Source organism: Littorina saxatilis, linkage group LG11, assembly GCF_037325665.1.
Source record: "Littorina saxatilis isolate snail1 linkage group LG11, US_GU_Lsax_2.0, whole genome shotgun sequence".
NCBI lineage: Eukaryota > Metazoa > Mollusca > Gastropoda > Littorinimorpha > Littorinidae > Littorina > Littorina saxatilis.
Genome location: NC_090255.1, coordinates 18701853 through 18720647, shown reverse-complemented (window position 1 = coordinate 18720647; position 18795 = coordinate 18701853). Strand labels below are relative to the sequence as shown.

The following is an 18795-nucleotide window of genomic DNA, read 5'->3' as shown; positions in this document are numbered from 1 at the left end:
ACATATAGTCCTATTTAATTAGTTTAATTACTTCCAGGGCTTTTCCCATCGTTGCGGGGATGTATAAATTAAGCTTCCTGCAAAGTTTTAGGTTTGAAGTCCTTACCAATTACGAGAAATAATTAGTTCTTTATTGCTATGTTTAGCAACAGTTCTCCAGGACTTGGGCTATTTTTAGACCGTTGACGTCACTTCGTGACGTTTCGTAAACCAAAGATGGTGTCGGAGACAGTCAAAGTGCGGTTGCGTACAATGGCAAAAAAGATAGAAGTAAACCCGTCTAAAGCTGCCAAGGCCACTACATCTGCTGAGAAGAGAAAGTGGACTCCTCACCACGCAGCACCAGCGCTGGGTCGCGCTGAAAGAAAGATTGTTTTCGTCAGAGGCCCATCGCTTCAAATTGAGAACCAAGTACAATCGATACTGAACTCGCCAAAGTTTTGCTGGACACGTGAGTACATAGGCCTATTAGAAAATTAGATGTACTTGTAGCTTGTTAGCTGAAGCCTGTGGCCTTATTCTTGCGAATATGTGCTGTGAGAGATCGTATATTTCCGCCTGCGCAATTTCCGGAAAACATCCACTTTCACTTTGAGACTGTTCTGTTTACATTCGACACTATCAACACCACTTTGCAATACTGAAATATTTTTTTCTGTGTTCGAAAGCTACAGCCAATCGTTATTATATCCCCTTGGGTACAGTTTTATAACATTATTGGCACATGTAAACAATATGAATTAATTAATGAACGCTACGAATATGGCAGCCTTTAAGGTTTTTTTGTTTGTTCGTTCATGGGCTGAAACTCCCACGGCTTTTACGTGTATGACCGTTTTTACCCCGCCATTTAGGCAGCCATACGCCGCTTTCGGAGGAAGCATGCTGGGTATTTTCGTGTTTCTATAACCCACCGAACTCTGACATGGATTACAGGATCTTTTTCGTGCGCACTTGGTCACGTCTTGTGCTTGCGTGTACACACGGGGGTGTTCGGACACCGAGGAGAGTCTGCACACAAAGTTGACTCTGAGAAATAAATCTCTCGCCGAACGTGGGGACGAACTCACGCTGACAGCGGCCAACTGGATACAAATCCAGCGCGCTACCGACTGAGCTACATCCCCGCCCCACAGCCTTTAAGTCAACTAATACCTACGAAAGTCACAGTTTTCAATTGCTTCGTGAGCCTTTGGAACACAACGGTACCAAAAGTAAGAGTATTGTTCAAGAAACAAAGACGTACGAAGCATTTGAAAACTGTGACTTTCGTAGGTATTAATTTACTTAAAGGCACAGTAAGCCTCCCGTAAACCATCACAGAGCTCCCCGAGCGTCTAAATACAGTACAAGCATACTTCCATTTGAACGCTCACCGAACGGGAACATCCTGGCTGCTTTCTTTCGAGCGTGAGACATTTTCAAAGAATTTATTTTCGTAGACTTGTTCCGTTAACAACAACGGCGCCTCGTTTTTGCGCTAGACCTAACTTTTAAAATCTAAATAATAAATTGACAGCTTGTTACACAAACATTCTTTAATCATAAAAGAATTCGTTTTTCATCAAGACAAGATCAGAACAATTCGAAGTTGTGAAAGTTTAAAAAAAGAAAAGCCCGGAAGCAGGGTCACGCAAGGGTCGTAGCAGACGACGGCCGGTTTATCAGTGCAAATCGCCGTTCCTCTCAACAGTCAAAAGCCATTGCTAGAGTTCTTGTGAACCACAGCCGTTGTTTCGTGCATAAAAAAACGTGCTATTGTAGATAAGCTCACGTCGAGTCGCATTCAAATGACTAACTATGACGACTGCATTGTGAAAAGGGAAAACTGGATCACACGGGTTCACGATGGCTCAGGGGTAAGATAAACCACGCAAAAATAAATTCTTTGAAAATTGTTCGCTCTTTACGGAGGGCACCTAGGATGTTCTCAATTGGTGAGTGTTTAAATGAAATGGTGTTTGTACTGTGTGTAAAAGTCTGACCGTATCTGTGATGGTTTACGGGAGGCTTACTCTGCCTTTAACCTTCCCCTACTCGAACCAAAAAGGTACAGCCTGGCGGCTTCCCGAGCAGATTTGAACTTTTGTTTTGTTTTGTATTGTTAATTTTTGTTTGCTTTGCTGGTAGAATTGATTTTACCAGTTGACATGAGTGTCACTAAAACATTAATCAAATTAATAAATAAATTTTAAAAAAATACCCACTTTGCACACAAAAAAGCCATGCAGTGTAATTTTGGCATGAGCCTACCTAGAAGAATTCTCTTATGCCATGAAAAGGCAAAAACATTTTTTTTTTTTAAACCACGCACATCGAAACAAACACGTCCAGAATGCAGATAAAGAAAACACATATTTCTTGAAGAATTTTTTTTTTTATCTTTTTCATTTTGAAGTTACAGAAAGAAGAAAATAACTGGTCTATGCAGCCCTCGTATGCAACAGCTTGTCTCGTCTCTGTGACCGTGAATGTAGCAACAGGCTAAAACACTCCACCAAAAAGAAGTTTTGAAATTGAAAGCCCAAGGCCCGATCAAAAAGGACGCGGCAGCTGTTCCTCGTTGATTATTTCTTGTGCACAGTTGCTGTGCAACAGATTGATATGTAAACGAAAGTCGGGTGGGGTTGCAGATTATATCAGGGACGAGTTCTGTAAACACATTAAGATTGTAGAAGACATTAAATTAAAAACAAAAATTGAAGAAAGTGCCAACAGTAAATACAGGTTTGTGAACTTCCCAGTATTTCAAGATGGTATTTTTATTGAGCTGTCTGAACATGTAGGTCAGCAGATGATTGAAAGGTTATTGTTGTGTGTGGTATATTTGCCACCAGAAGGCTCACCCTATGTCAGACCCAGTGCTTACCAAGAGTTAGAAGAAACACTATCATATTTGAATGCAGAAAAGGTTGTCATGATTGGAGATTTTAATGCTAGAAGTGGATATGCAAGAGACTATTTGGAAGACTGTGCTATTATGAATGAATTAACTGATGAAGTATCAACAGTGCAGATGATGGACATGTTTGGAATTATAAAAGAGAGGTGCTCAATGGACCATGTTATGAACAATTTTGGCCGCAGTTTTATTGACTTTTGTATTAGTCAACGATTATTAATAGTGAACGGCAGAATGGGAGAGGACGCAAGATTGGGTCGAGTAACTTGTAATAATGTGAGTTTGGTAGATTATGTACTAGCTTCGCCTGATGTTTTTCCGTCATTTTCAAAATTTCAAGTATGTGACTATAATGAATGTTTATCTGATGTCCATTGTCCTTTTTTTTTTCCCTGTCAGATATCCTAATGGACAATGAACACGTTGAGAATGAAACTGAAAGCAATTATAACACTAGCAGTGTGTTGAAACCAATATGGAAAGTAGGAGCAAATCAGAATTTTGTAGATGAAATTGATGATAATAAAGTATTATTAGTGGAAGGAATATTAGTTTCCCTAATTGGTAGCGTAGAGGATGTAACTCAGGACCAGATCGATAATGTAATGAAACAAATAGAAGGAATTCTATCCGAAGCTGCCAATAAATTGAACATGCTTAGAAAGAATAAGCAGAAGAAAAAAATAAATACATGTAGCAGTAACGATGCTCATAGCGGAGTTAAGAACATTTGGTTTGATAAAGAATGTAAACAGACAAGAAGGAAATATAGAAAAAAAAAGAGAAAATTTAAAGCCCAACCAAATAACAGAGAGATTATACAAGATAAGGTCCAAGCATTCAAGGATTATAAGGGAACACTGAGCAAAAGTTATAATAGTTATTTAAAGCAGCTACATAAGAAAATTCGAACAATGAAGTCTTCTGACCCCAGCAGTTATTGGAAACTGATAAGTGGATGTGACCAGCAGAAGAAACAAGCGATGCATGATATATCCCGTGAAGTATTCGTAAAACATTTTGAAAAACTTAGTAATGTATCTGACCACGACTTGATTGATGTGCAAGATGATGTGCTTGATGACATAGACCTTATGAATGAACAATTGAATGCCGAATTTTGACACATTTCCAAAAAATATCATTAAATATCTGATGCACTTACATTAAATTGGTTTGCTTTTGTGAAATATTTGATTCTTAAATGTTTCTAATTAACATAACATGTACGAGGGTAAATTTAACACATAATCCAAATATTTTCAAAGAAATTGGTATATTATTGGATTTCGGAAAAAGTTTTGCTCTTTGAGACACCAACACACTTTTGGGTGGGGTTGGAAACACACTTCCAGGTAGAAAACGGTTCATGGGAAACAACTCATCCTTTCTGGCCTATTTAGCAAACTGGCAGTGGAAACGATTGTCTCCCTTTACCGTCTCTGGTGTCTGTGAATTTTTTTTAATACATTTTTCTTCCTACCGCCAGTATACTGGTGCTATGTCGTGAAAAATAACAAAGCTTGCGGATATGATGGTATTTTAAACGAGTTTTTGAAATATTCCTCACCAAAACTATTAACTATTGTAACACGTTTATTTAACTTGATATTGCATACTGGGAAAATGCCTAAAGCTTGGACAGTGGGGTATATAAGCCCAATCTTTAAAGGTAAAGGCTCAACAGCCGACCCTGATAATTATAGAGGAATCAGTGTACTAGGTTGTTTTGGAAAACTTTTTACAAGTGTGATAAATAAAAGTTTGTTTGTTTGTTTGTTTGTTTGTTTATTTGTTGCTTAACGTCCAGCCGACTACGCAGAGCCATATCAGGACGAGGAAGGGGGGGATGAAGGGGGCCACTTTTCAAGCGATTCCCGTTTACAAATGCACCAACCCATTACTTGTGTCCCAGCAGGCTTTAGTAAAACTAAATTAATACCTACTGGAAGATTACCAGTTTCCAGTATGTTAAAATAGGCTTAACCTATCTACTGCTGGACTTACATCAGAACACTAACAGATTAAACTATACATGAATCGCGAGACAAGCGGCAAGAGAAGAGATTTTTGGAAAAAATACAGGTGAATGAGCAAGAAGGCAGAAAAAAGAAAAGAATTCATGAAGAAAAAGAGAGCATGACAGGAAAGAGGAACCAAAAATCTACCTAACAGCAAACTAGAAAGCTCCTGCGGTTCCAAAAACAGGAGGGGCCTTTAATTTCATAACCGCAGTGCCCCACTGCGGGAGATAAATAAAAGACTGCATGCATTTCTGGATGACAATTCTGTGATCGGCAACGAACAAGCTGGATTCCGAAAAGGCCACTCTACTGTAGACCACATTTTTGCACTACATTGTCTTATTGATATATTTTTACAACAAAAGAAAAAGTTATATTGTGCTTTCATTGATCTGCGTAAGGCTTTTGATTCTGTGCAACGCAGTCTCCTGTGGCAGAAGCTGATGCAACGGAATATTAATGGTAAGGTATTGAATGTAATTAAGGACATGTATGATAAGGCAAAATTGTGCGTGAAGGTGAATAGTGTATTCTCCGAGGCGTTCACCTCAAACATCGGGCTTCTCCAGGGCGAAAATTTGTCACCGATTCTTTTCTCACTATTTTTAAACGACCTGAAGCAGTTTTTGATTGAATATGATGTCAGCCTAGAGTTGCCCCTGAAAAGAGCCCAAGAAATAGATGTTGAACGCATTAATGACTATATGTATTTGTTCCTGTTAATATAATGCTGATGATACTGCTATACTCGCCGAAACGCCTGGCGAAATGCAAAAAGCCCTGGATGGACTAGATCGTTATTGTAAAAACTGGGGACTAAGCATAAATATTGAAAAGACAAAAATAGTTGCTTTTTCGCGGGGGAAAATACGGAATATCCCAAAAAAATTTCTTGAATGGAGTACCTGTCCAAGTAGTTTGGGACTATGTGTACTTAGGTGTACTATTTAACTATAATAACAAATTTCATAATGCCATGAAACGTCAATGTTTGATTGGTAACCGTGCAATGTTCTCGTTAATTCGAAAATGTAGAAAACTAAATTTACCAATTGACGTGCAATTGGATCTTTTTTGAGAAGTGTGTACATCCAATTTTGCTGTTTGGTTGTGAGGTGTGGGGATATGATTCATTAGACATATTATCAAGGTTTCAATTGCGATTTTTAAAAATGCTTCTTGATGTATATAAAACTACACCCACCTGTATGGTTTACGGAGAGCTTGGTCGTTATCCAATTAGAATTGAGGTACAATGTCAGTTACTGCTTTATTGGTATAAACGGATGAAAGAAATGAACGATGGTGCGAATAAGATCTCCTGTTTAATGTTAAAGCTACATTTGAAGTTGTACCATGTACAAAACGTTAAATTGCCCTGGTTGTCGCATGTCAATACCATGTTAAATAAGTTGGGTCTATCATATTTATGGACAACTCAGAGTCTTGCCGTCTCAGGTTTTAAAAACGTTGTAAAGCAAAGGCTAAGAAATCAATTCCTGCAGGAATGGAACACTGACGTGAACGCCAACAGCTTGTGTTTTAATTACAGAATATATAAAAAGGATTTTTGTCTGGAAAGGTATTTGCTTTGTTTGCCTAGGAAATTCCAAGTTAAATTAGCAAAATTTAGAACAAGCAATCATAAGTTGCCAATACATCAGCACAGATTTTTTAATGCTCCTAGAAATGAAAGATTGTGTGATATGTGCGATAAAAATGAATTAGGTGATGAGTTTCACTATTTGTTCATTTGTACCGACGAAAGTATAGTGTCTGAAAGAAGAAAATTAATTAGTCCTTATTATCGATCTCACCCAAATTGTTTAAAATATGAACAGTTACTGAATTGTAAGATAAAACTAATGAAGATAGCAAGATTTGTAGCCCACGTTATGATTTTAGTATGTTAGCGTTATATCTAGGTTTTTTATTGGTATGTATATGTATGTAATATATGCTTTTGTTTTGTTTTGTGTTTTTTTGAGTCACTTGAGAAAAAGTGACTCTATGTAATCGGTCAGTGTTAGTCTGTCCGGCCGGCCGTCGCGGCCGTCTGTAGACACCACCTTAACGTTGGACTTTTCTCGGAAACTATCAAAGCGATCGGGCTCATATTTTGTTTAGTCGTGACCTCCAATGACCTCTACACTTTAACGATGGTTTCGTTGACCTTTGACCTTTTTCAAGGTCACAGGTCAGCGTCAAAGGAAAAATTAGACATTTTATATCTTTGACAAAGTTCATCGGATGTGATTGAAACTTTGTAGGATTATTCTTTACATCAAAGTATTTACATCTGTAGCCTTTTACGAACGTTATCAGAAAAACAAGGGAGATAACTAGCCTTTTCTGTTCGGCAACACACAACTTAACGTTGGGCTTTTCTCGGAAACTATAAAAGTGACCGGGCTCAAATTTTATGTGAACGTGACTCATTGTGTTGTGAATAGCAATTTCTTCCTGTCCATCTGATGCCTCATATAATATTCAGAACTGCGAAAGTGACTCGATCGAGCGTTTGCTCTTCTTGTTACAAAAGATGCATGGCATAATGGTATTGCTAATTTATTTCGGCTGTATATTATCGTTGTCCCCTTAATGTATATATATTATCTGTCTGATCTCTTACCTGATTTTGTTAAACCTATTTTTCTTTTATTTTTGTTTGTATGTATGGAAGTGTATATTGCCAATTTATTTTGGTTGTATAGTATTGTTGTATTTGTCCGCTCAATTTGTATACATATATTAACTGTCTGATTTGTTACCTTTTCTTGTTAAAATTATATTTTTGTTTCAAAGCCCTCTGGGCCCAAAACAATAAAAGAAAAATAATTAAAAAAAAGGTTCGTTTGTAGGTCATTTACGTCAAAGCAAAAAAAAGACGTGTCTCAAATCTAGGTCGTTGGAGCTTTCTATTTTGTTTTTAAGACATTAACTTATTTTTTTAATTCTTGTTATAAGGATTTTGTTGTTGATATTTTTAAGAACGTGAACTCAAAAGGACTAACACGCCAAAAAAGGCCTCCAATCCAGTTGGTTGAAGCTTATTTTTCTAATAATTACTGAGTACAAAGTCTTGGACGTAAACTACCCAAAATAGAAAGAACTGATGCTTTCGTCGAGACTAGTCGATCTCCATGTTGGCTTTTGACGTAATGAGTTCATGTGCTGGGGCTGATCGGGTAATTCCGCCTCGCTTACTTCGACGTTTACATCTTACGCTAGCCCATTCTGATCAGTCATCGCTCAACAGCTATTGCCAGTTATCTCCCTGACAGGACGCTACAGTCCTACGCGAATCTATCAAAATAAGAATACAGAGTTATCTCAGTCCCATATGGTTTTCGCGAGCACTGATCTAAATTTGAGATCAGTGTTCGCGAGACGAAAATGATTGCAGATTGGCCGACTTCGACAGTGATCTCCGCTCTGTTCTTCACAGTTATGATAAAGACATCGTTCTAAGGTCAAAACAAGTCGAAATTTTGGGACTGCTGCCGGAAGGAGACCGTAATATATGGTTTCATCCCTGTCAACTGGTTACAGAAAAAATCGTCTGGAAACCAAACGGTGATTATCACGTGACACTTTTGCCATATTTAGAGTTGTTTGCACAGTAAATACACCCGCGAAAGATAGCTCGCTTGAAAATGTCTTACATATCAATTCCTTTGTAATTTAAAAATTACAAAACACCATGAAAAATCATTATCGACGATCGCGAATCTGCTTATATCAATAATACATTACAAAAAGCTCTAAATATGTTAAAAAAAATCGGTTTCCTTACCAGACAAACTCAAGGCATCCTGTCAGGGAGAGAATGAGCCGAACTCATTTTGACCTGAGGTCAGGATGACGCTAGCCTACCAAGACAATGATATAAATCAATTCGTCGCAAAATTGCAGTGATCGATTCTCCGCAGGAAAGTCAATGAAATGTGGGAATGGATAGACCACCGAAGCGTGGCTGAAAGCCCAAGGGGATCTGTGTATGCAATTGCGAGCAGAACGTTGTGTCGCCCCACCCACCCTTTCAGAAAAGTTTTCTGGAGAGTTTGACCTTCAAGCTTGTCTGCCCAAAACCCTTAGTAAACATTTCCCAGATGATTCGACATTAAAGCTTGTGTCGCCCAACAAACCCTTTAGGAAACTTTATCTGGAGAGTTTGACCTCCAAGCTTGTCTGTCCCAAACCTTGAGGAAACATTTCTTGGAAAGGTTACTTTGAAGCTTGTTTCTTTCCATCAAACATTTTCGAAACTTTTTCCAGTGAATTTGACCTTGGAACTTGTGTCGTCCCATTCATTCTTTAGGAAACGTTTTCTGAAGAATTGGACCCTAAACCCACCCCTTAGAAAACACTTCCTGGGGAAATTGGCCTTGAAGCTTGTGTTAATCAAACATTTTCAAAACTTTTTCTGGTGAATTTGACCTTAACACTTGTGTCGCAGAACCCACCCTCTGGGAATCTTTTCATGGAGAGTTTGACCTTGAAGGTTGTTTCTCCCAACTTACCCTTTATGAAACGTTTCCTGGAGAATTTGACCTTGAAGCTTGTGTCGCCCAACCCAACCTTTAGGAAACTTTTTCTGGAGAATTTGACCTTGACGATTGTCTGCCCTCACCCTTTAGGAAACATTTCCTGGAAAATTTGACCTTGAAGCTTGTTTCGCCCCATCAAACATTTTCCAAACTTTTTCTGGTGAATTTGACATTGAAACTTGTGTCGTCCCATCAAACATTTTCGAAACTCTTTCTGGTGAATTTGACCTTGAAGCTTGTGTTGTTCCATTCACCCTTTAGGAAAACTTTTCTGAAGAATTAAACTTTGAAGCTTGAGTCGGCCAACCCGCCCCATTTAGAAACATTTCCTAGGGAATTTGACCTTGAAGCTTGTGTCACCCAAGTATTAAAATGGAGGTAACATTGCAGAGGTTATAAAAGACCATATGAAAAAATGTAAAAATAGCACACACAAATTATTGTAAAAAATGTCGCACCCAAATTAAAGCATTAATTCCTGTGTTATTTGGGCGACGGTCACGTGATCCGTCTTAACGACATCTTTGATCGGAAAGGTGTGTTAAGGGGAATGTGGTAAATGGGAGGAGGGGGGGGGGAAAGGGGTATTAAGAGAAAGATTCCACTACATAGAGTCGCAATCCGCTGAGCATGGACCCCTAACCTCGTTGTTCCCCTTTCAAGTTTTATTTTGAGGTACGGATCGAAATTCAGGGGAAAGGGATGGGGAATAAGTCGGCCGGTTGGGGGGAGGGGGGATAGGGGCTGGGCTTTACAATTTTGAGACGGATTATGTCACTAATCTGTGCTCAAGCTGCGTTTGTCCCTTTCTGCGCATTCAACGCTGCAGATTTGTTTTTAAATATACAGTGCAACCCGCTTATAAGTTAGTCAACAGACAACATTGTTCTTCTTCTTCTTTCGCTCAGCTATCTTTTCATCATCCGAGTTTTCTTTTATCCGAATCAGCTGAGTTGGTGGTTTGTGTGTGTGTGTGTGTGTGTGTGTGTGTGTGTGTGTTTGTGTGCGTGTTAGTGTGTGTGTGTGTGTGTGTGTGTGTGTGTGTTTGCTGTGACAATATTATTTGTATGTCTATCCAATCCAAAGTAGGTCGATATACGTTTTTCGTTTTGTCTATAAGTAAGTATTCAAATAAGAGACGAATTCAGAAAATAACTCTGTCGAGTGTGTATGGGTTGTGAAAGTGTGAATACCCTTGCTTTTACGGGGACAAACATTCCACGGGTCAATCACTAGCGAGGGGTGTGTCGGATACACGTGGACAAGGAGCACGTGTTGATTTATTTGTCCCTGTAAAAACAAGGGTATTCACTCTTTCACAACCCAAACCATCCCGACAGAGTTATTTCCGAACATCGTCTATTAACTCTGATTTTTGAATTGTCCGTTTCCATTTAAAAAAGGCGAGGTTTTCTACAATACATTCGAGTTTCATATTATAAACGGGTTCAACTGTCTGTTTTCAATGCTGAGTCTGACTGATGTGAATTCATACCTTTTTTCTTCTGTCAATTTTGTTTATATAAGCATACTTTTTGTAAATTTAGAGTGTTTACATTTAGTCAACTTATGAATTTTGCAGTTGTCATAAACTGGCAAAAAACTGTTCAGTTCTACGTTCCGTTTTATTCCGTTCCATCGTTTTACAATGCTACAAAGAGCAGGTGAGAAGGAGCCAAACCGGGTATATAATGGCTTGTATTTATTTGTCTTGCTTTCTTTCTATCTTGCTTTTTCTTTTCTGTCTGTCTTTCTTTCTTTCTTCTTTACTCCTTATTTATTTATTTGGGTATGTTTGTATGAATGCAGTTCTGCATTTGTTTGAATATTTCTGTATTTATTCATTTTTGTTTTTATTTACTAATTTTTTCCCCCATTCGTTTATGAATTTACCATGCTACACAAAGGAATTGAGAACGAGTCAAAGTGAGTGCAATGTGGCTTTTATATTTATCTATAAAATAAATAATTTTTTGTTTGTTAATGTATTTGTTTATTTATCTATCTACTTACTTTTGAATTGTGATAAATATGTATTTATATTTGCCTATCTATTTATCTATTTATCTATCTATCTACATATCTATCTACCTATCTATATATCTTTCTATTTCTCTCTCTCTAGAGAAATTCAAGTGTTACGCCCTCACGGCAAAGCCATTAGGGGCATGTTACCGGGTTTTTAACCCGACTTTAGATGAGATACACAAGTGTATGCGTGTTTAGGTGGTATCAGCCATCTGCACTTATGGCAGAGTGACCGAGGTCTTTTACGTGCCACTGTGGTGACACGGGGGTGGGAGATGGATACCGTCTCTGGGTCTGCACATAAAGTTGACCCGTGTCCGTCCCGGCCCCGAACCAGCAACCTTTCGATCACAAATCCAGTGCTCTACCACCTGAGCTACCCGGGCCCCCTCTATCTATCTATTTATCTACATATCTATGTATCTACATATCTATATCTAATATATAGTTAGTAAGTTAGTTAGTTAGTTAGTTAGTTAGTTAGTTCGTTAGTTAGTTCGTTAGTTAGTTCGTTAGTTTGTAAGTTTGTTTGTTTGTTTATTTGTTAGTCAGTAAGTCATTTTGTTAGTTAGTTAGTTAGTCAGTTTGTAAGTTAGTTCGTTAGTTATTTAGTAAGTTAGTTAGTTTGGTTTGTAAGTTTGTTTGTTTATTTGTGTGTTTGTTTGTTTATTTGTTAGTTAGTCAGTTTATTAGTTAGTTTGATAGTTAGTTTGTTAGTTAGTTAGTCAGTTTGTAAGTTAGTTAGTAACTTACTTACTTACTTACTTACTTACTTACTTACTTGGAAGAAAATGTAAGTTTTACGCCCTCACAGCAAAGCCAATAGGGGCATGTTACACGGGAAAACCCGGCTTTGTATGAAAATAAAAAATAAAAATGCAGGGGGGGAGGGGGGATGCTTACTTACTTACTTACTTACTTACTTACTTCGTTCGTTCAACCGTTAGCGAGACAAACATTCCACGGGAGAATCACTAGCGAGGGGTGTCTCGGAAACACGTTGGCAAGGAGCACATATGGATTATTGTACCTCTTTCACAACCCATACAAACGCGACCAAGGGATCTTAAGGAAGGGGGGGCCCACCCAAACTTTTTTGCACAAACTTGAAGGCGCGAAGCGCCTGAATTGAGGGAGCGCCCGAACATGCTAGGGTGGTCCGGGGCATGCCCTCCCGGAATGTTTGTTTTTTCAAGGAAGCAAAATGCTGCAATCTAGGGCCACCTGAGCTCAAAAACGGTCATTTAATCATCTCTCTCTCTCTCTCTCTCTTTTTTTTTTTCCCTGAAGGGGGGGCCCGGGCCCCCTTAGCCCCCCCCCCCCCCCCTAAATCCGTCACTGGCGACAGAGTTATTTCCGAACATCGCCATTTGCACAACTGATATGCAATAATACTGATTCAAAATAAATTCTATTTTTTTGTATTACATTTTAAGTTATTGAGACATCCCAGTGCACTAAGGGATTTATACAGCAAATCGAGAAAATTCATTATTGAACGAAGCGCATAGCGTTGAGTTCAATAATTATTTTCGAGATTTGCTCTATAAATCCCTTAGTGCACTGGGATTGTTTCAATAACGATATTGTCAGTACTGCCAGAGAAAAAAGAAGATTCAAAACGCACATTTTGCTACGCGCATTTGGATAGGTCAGGTTTGTGTCGGATCTACTTTTGTGTGGGCTGTCTCAAGTGTGTCGTGCTTTCGTCACACGCAAACTCTTGTTTTAATTTCTGTTGGTAAATTCCAGAGTAGCGTAAAGCTAAAAAGTGATCTTTCATACAGACCTCATTTAAACTCGCAGAAAGGACTGTGCTCTTAGTTATTTGCGATTCGAAACCTTCATCGAGCTTCGACAGATTGACTGTGCAGAGTGTTGCCCCTTGAATTGACTCCAAGGCCACGGTTAGCACATTTTCAAAGTAAATGTGGAATGTTTCTCGTGTTGTATCTTCACTCATCGGGGAGTCTGGTACTATATATGAACGGTAAGAATGCTCTGAACTCTACACGTATTATATCCCCATCGTTTGTTTGTTCACATTTGCCCAACATGTTAATTTGCTGCGGGGTTTATGTCGTCTGCAAGGCGGCTAGGGCAATCGAACCACTGAACTGCAGTCTCATTTCAAAAACTAAAATCAGTTGCTCGTCTGCACACATGAGGCAGGCTGGTAATAAGTTTTACACATGGTAAGAACGTTCTTAACCCTACACGTTTTCGATTCCGATTGTTGTTGCCTTGAAATAATAATTCGGAAACCATTCATTTACTGAACTGATGCAGTCGTATTTCAGTGTAGTCTACTGTAACAGAGTCTACTTTCAAATGCTGGTCTAGCTGGTACGTTATCGGAATAACACTTGTGTTTTCTGTTTGCCGCTGGGAATTTTATACTAACTCATCATTTGGTAATGTGGTTAATAAGCTACATGCCACTAACACGGCATATGAGAAGAATCTTTGCAAGTCAAAACGAGAAGAGACCATTGTGGAAGAGACACAGCCGCTTCTATTTTTAGATCAGTGGGATTCACTGTGGCACAGGCGCCTGCGATCTGTCAGAAAAAAAAAACCACTTCTGCTTTGAGCCGCAGGAAATTTATGGTTATTTTTTGGTAAAGTGGAGAATATAAGCTACATGTCATTAATTAATTCTGAGGATGAGAGTACAGTCTCGCTTTGGCAAAGGGCGTAAGAATACGCTCTGTGGAAAAGTTAGCGCACTCTTGGAGTGCCAGGGTTCGTACAGGTGCTTGAAATCCTTGAAAGTGCTTGAATTTGGAGGAGTCAGTTTCAAGGCCTTGAAAGTGCTTAAAAAATGTGTAAGATACTTGAAAGTCCTTAAAAACTCTGATGCTGCTAACTGATTACACAAAAACCACCCACAATTAACAATTGCAATGATTTATTGTTTGATAACCTCAAAGAAAAAGTTTCCTACAGTCCCTTTTGAGTCTGTCTGCTTCAAAACCATTGTCTGCTACAAATCTGTTGCCTTTGATAAAAATTAAATCATTAGTTTTTGAACATCCAATGATAAAAATCGGCATACAGGAAGGGGGTATAATAACCAGCGAGTGTTTCATTGCGAGATCTGAAGGTAAGAGGGTGCTTGATTTTCTCTTTAGAAGGTCTTGAAAGTCCTTGAAAAGTCCTTGAATTCTAGAACAAAAAAACTGTATGAACCCTGGAGTGCGCTAACAGATTTAAGCGCATCACCATTAGTCAATCAACTGGTTCACATCAGTCATGTGACACCAGTACTTACTGACAATTATTATTATCTTCTTTTTATATCTTTTACTTTTTTATTTGTTTGATCAGGCAGGCGAGGCTGGCCGCTAGTGGCAGGTGTCTTTCTGGGAATCACCATTACCCTGTACTTTGACTTGAACACAACGCTCCACATTTCACACGTGCACGAAAGGATGAGTTGGCCGGCGTTAAACACATTTCGGATGAGAATGACGTCCCCTTCTCACGCAGAGCGACAGAATGACCTCCCTTGCCCCGACCTAAGCAGGCTGGCTGCAGGTGAGTTGCGGGGTGGAACACCTCCGGATTTAACACTTCCCCTTATTTTAACGGCAAACTCCTCTTATAATAATAATAATAATAACGGGCATTTATAAAGCGCCTTATCAGAAGTTCAAAGCGCGTAACAACAATACATATATACAAAATTCATACAATCACTGTCAGATTCAAACAACACATCATGCACATCTCACATCCCCAGACTCTATGCTAAGGAACTATCCGTAATGTTGTTGGAACAAGTGAGTTTTCAAATTGGACTTTAAAGATGAAATGGATGGAGAGTGACGTAATTGAAAGGGGAGTGAATTCCATAACTGAGGGCCATAATACGAAAACGTGCGGAAGCCATGAGCCTTGCGTTTAAAGCGACCTTGACGGAGAAGTCGAGCATCATCAGAAGAACGAAGGGTGCGAGAGGGAGTGTAGAGGGAGACCAGTTCCGAAAGATAGGCAGGCCTTGAAAAGTTTGGCTCACCATCTCAGATCTGTACAGGCGTTTACGTGAAATAAGACCAACCCTCCATTTGTACACATACCTAAAATCAAAACCCTGGCTGCTTGCTGTCTTGGCTTTGAATTATTTTTCATGAAAAAATCTGAAAAAGCCAACAGTTGCGTTTTACCAAAATAAATTATTTCAAAAATTGAAACTGTGCACAGAGAGCGCCAAAGGAGTTAGTTTTGGGTTTGGGTATGTGTATGGGTATGGCCTTGCTGCCTTCACCTTTCCGGACTGGGTAAGGACTGGTACTCATTTCTATCTGGGTGGACAAGAGAGCTCTCGGGAAATGTGCGTATAGTTATTTCCTTGAGGAAAGTCCTACGAATATAACGGTGTGTACCAATTTATCTTTCAATCAATTCAGAAGATGATTTGATTGCTTTTATCTTTTACTGTTATTTTTAGTCCACGTCAACTTACGTTTTACTTTTGCATGCAGACGACGATGACACGGTTGCCAAGCAACTGGAGAAGGAGGTGCGCGTGCTCGTCTGGGTGATGACGCACCCCGACAACCACCAATCAAAAGCCCGCGTGGTACGAGACACGTGGGGTCGGCGCGTGAATAAATTATTATTCATCAGTTCCATCAACGATAGCAGCATTCCCACCATAGCAGTGAATGTGAGCGAAGGAAGGAAGCATCTTACAGCCAAGAGTCAGAAAGCATGGAGATACGTCTATGAGAACCACTTCCACGATGCCGACTGGTTCATGAAGGTGTGTGCGTGATCTTGAGAGTGTGTTATTTTTTGACGAGGGTAATGGCTCGTGTAAGCACAAAGTCATTGCTTTTTTTACGACCAGCCCTTGCCCTAAAAGAGGGACTATACTAATAATAAACGTTAAATGAATAAACTATTACATGAAACAAAAGTACTGCATGTCAAAATGGCTTTTGCACATAAGTGGTTTGTTCACATCTTAAAGGATGAACAAACCAAGTCAAGAAAGTAAACACAGGCAGCAGCATGTAAACAGAAAGAGAAAAAAACTTCAGAGCAAAAGCGATCAGCTTTGCAACACATGTTGAAACACAGCCATATATATATATTAACGTGAAGAGATGATGATGATGGAACTTTATTTTTCAAGGATAGAGGTTTAAGGCGACGCCTTTTCTTACAACCGGTCCTTACTTCTAATACAAATGTCTAATGATAAATGATAAACAAGTAAAGCAACATGACAAATAAACAAAGTAAACGAACGAACCAGCAAACAATCGACAAGTAAGCAAACAAGCAAATAAATATAAACAACAAAATGACAAAGTAAGCAACATACAAATCGAAAGCGAAACATGCAACATGTTAATTGAGGTTACACATGTAAAGTGATCGACGGTAAAGAGAGACAGAGACAAAGACAGAGACAGAAAGACAGAGAGACAGAGACAGCCAGTCAGCCAGACAGACAGACAGGGAGAGGGTCAGAGAGAGTGAGCCAGACAGAGATAGATACGCACAAAGAGAAAGAGAGACAAACAGACACAGAGGGAGAAGAGCGTTAAAGGGAAGGGAGGGAGGTCAGTCTCGCTGTCATTCCAATAGAACATTCAGTAGTTTTTACATTTTGTCAAGTTTTGACTAAATGTTTTAACATAGAGGGGGAATCGAGACGAGGGTTGTGGTGTATGTGTGTGTGTGTGTGTGTGTGTGTGTGTGTGTGTGTGTGTGTGTGTGTGTGTGTACGTGTGTGTGTGTGTAGAGCGATTCAGAGTAAACTATTGGACCGATCTTTATTAAATTTTACATGAGAGTTCCTGGGCATGATATCCCCAGACATTTTTTCATTTTTTGGATAAATGTCTTTGATGACGTCATATCCGGCTTTTTGTAAAAGTTGAGGCGGCACTGTCACACCCTCATTTTTCAACGATAAAATTGATTGAAATTTTGGCCAAGCAATCTTCGACGAAGGCCGGACTTTGGTATTGCATTTCAGCTTGGAGGCTTAAAAATTAATTAATTAAAAATTAATTGATGACTTTGGTCATTAAAAATCTGAAAATTGTAATTAAAATTCTTTTTTTATAAAACGATCCAAAAACAATTTCATTTTATTTTTCATCATTTTCTGATTAAAAAAACATATAAATATGTTATATTAGGATTAAAATCAAGCTCTGAAAATTAAAAATATAAAAATTATGATTAAAATTAAATTTTTTAAATCGATTTAAAAACAATTTCATCTTATTTCTTGTCGGTTCCTAATTCCAAACACATATAGATATGATATGTTTGGATTCAAAACACGCTCAGAAAGTTAAAAAGAATAGAGATACAGAAAAGCGGGCTATCCTGCTCAGCGCAACCACTACCGCGCTATTCTTGATTGTCAATTTCACTGCCTTTACCACGAGCGGTGGACAGACGATACTATGAGTATACGGTCTTGCGGAAAAAATGCAGTGCGTTCAGTTTCATTCTGTGAGTTCGACTGAGCTTGACTAAATGTTGTATTTTCGCCTTACGCGACTTGTTAAGTTAGTTTGTTTGTAGTTTAGGTCCCCATCCTCTCACCTTCCTATTTTGGTTTTTGTTGAAAACACATTTAACCAGGGATTTTGTTTGTTTGTTTGTTTAACGCCCAGCCGACCACGAAGGGCCATATCAGGGCTCGTATTCTTGAAAAAGCTGCAAAATTGTGTCCTTTAAAGTCAAACTGTCGTTTAACTACCGCCCGGTATTTATTTTTACTGCCCAGTAATTATTTATTTCCCCCCAGTATTAATGTGTGTCTGGCGGAAGGTTGGCAGCTACCAGAATTGGTTATTTTTAGAATTGGAGATTCCTCATGCTTGCTCCTCTCTACAAACAATATTTCAACAAGATTTATTCTTGAAAAAGCTGCAACTCATATGCTGGCCTGTAAAACTCAATAAGTCCGCCAACTGCTAAGTGTTATTTATGAAACACCGGTAAGTCCTTACCGGGTTGTCTCCGAGCTGTAAAGTTAGAGGACCCCTCCCCCTCCTGTAAAGTCGCTACCTGTCAGTAACTTCACCAACACTGTCCATTAAAACCGTCAAGTTCGAATAAATCTTGTTCAAATATTGTTCGTAGATTTATGTCCCTCATGGACACACATTGGCGTCATTTAAGCACCGATGCATTGCGGTCAAATACGAGCTTCTGCTCGCGAAAGATTTCAACCGATGCTCGATCATAACGGCGTGTTGCGAAAGCGTGCTTGCGTCTTGTTTAATGCATTACAGTGGCGAGAATTTGGTGTCTG

At 39.0% G+C, this 18795-nt stretch overlaps 1 protein-coding gene across 1 annotated transcript; it reads left to right on the top strand.

Annotated features, from left to right (window-relative positions):
* Positions 1 to 1374: 1374 nt before the first annotated feature.
* On the top strand, positions 1375 to 16284 carry LOC138979492 (glycoprotein-N-acetylgalactosamine 3-beta-galactosyltransferase 1-like). Its single transcript, XM_070352203.1, has 3 exons — positions 1375 to 1859; positions 14839 to 15044; positions 15992 to 16284. Exons 1-3 carry the CDS (start codon positions 1849 to 1851, stop codon positions 16282 to 16284), a joined length of 510 nt encoding a protein of 169 aa, XP_070208304.1. The 5' UTR covers positions 1375 to 1848.
* The last annotated feature ends 2511 nt before the right edge of the window (positions 16285 to 18795 follow it).

Bases quoted from the DNA above. Each gene is read 5' to 3' on its own strand.
- LOC138979492 (XM_070352203.1), top strand. The intron at 15,045-15,991 runs GTGAGTTGCGGG...TTTTGCATGCAG, and splicing joins CCTAAGCAGGCTGGCTGCAG to ACGACGATGACACGGTTGCC.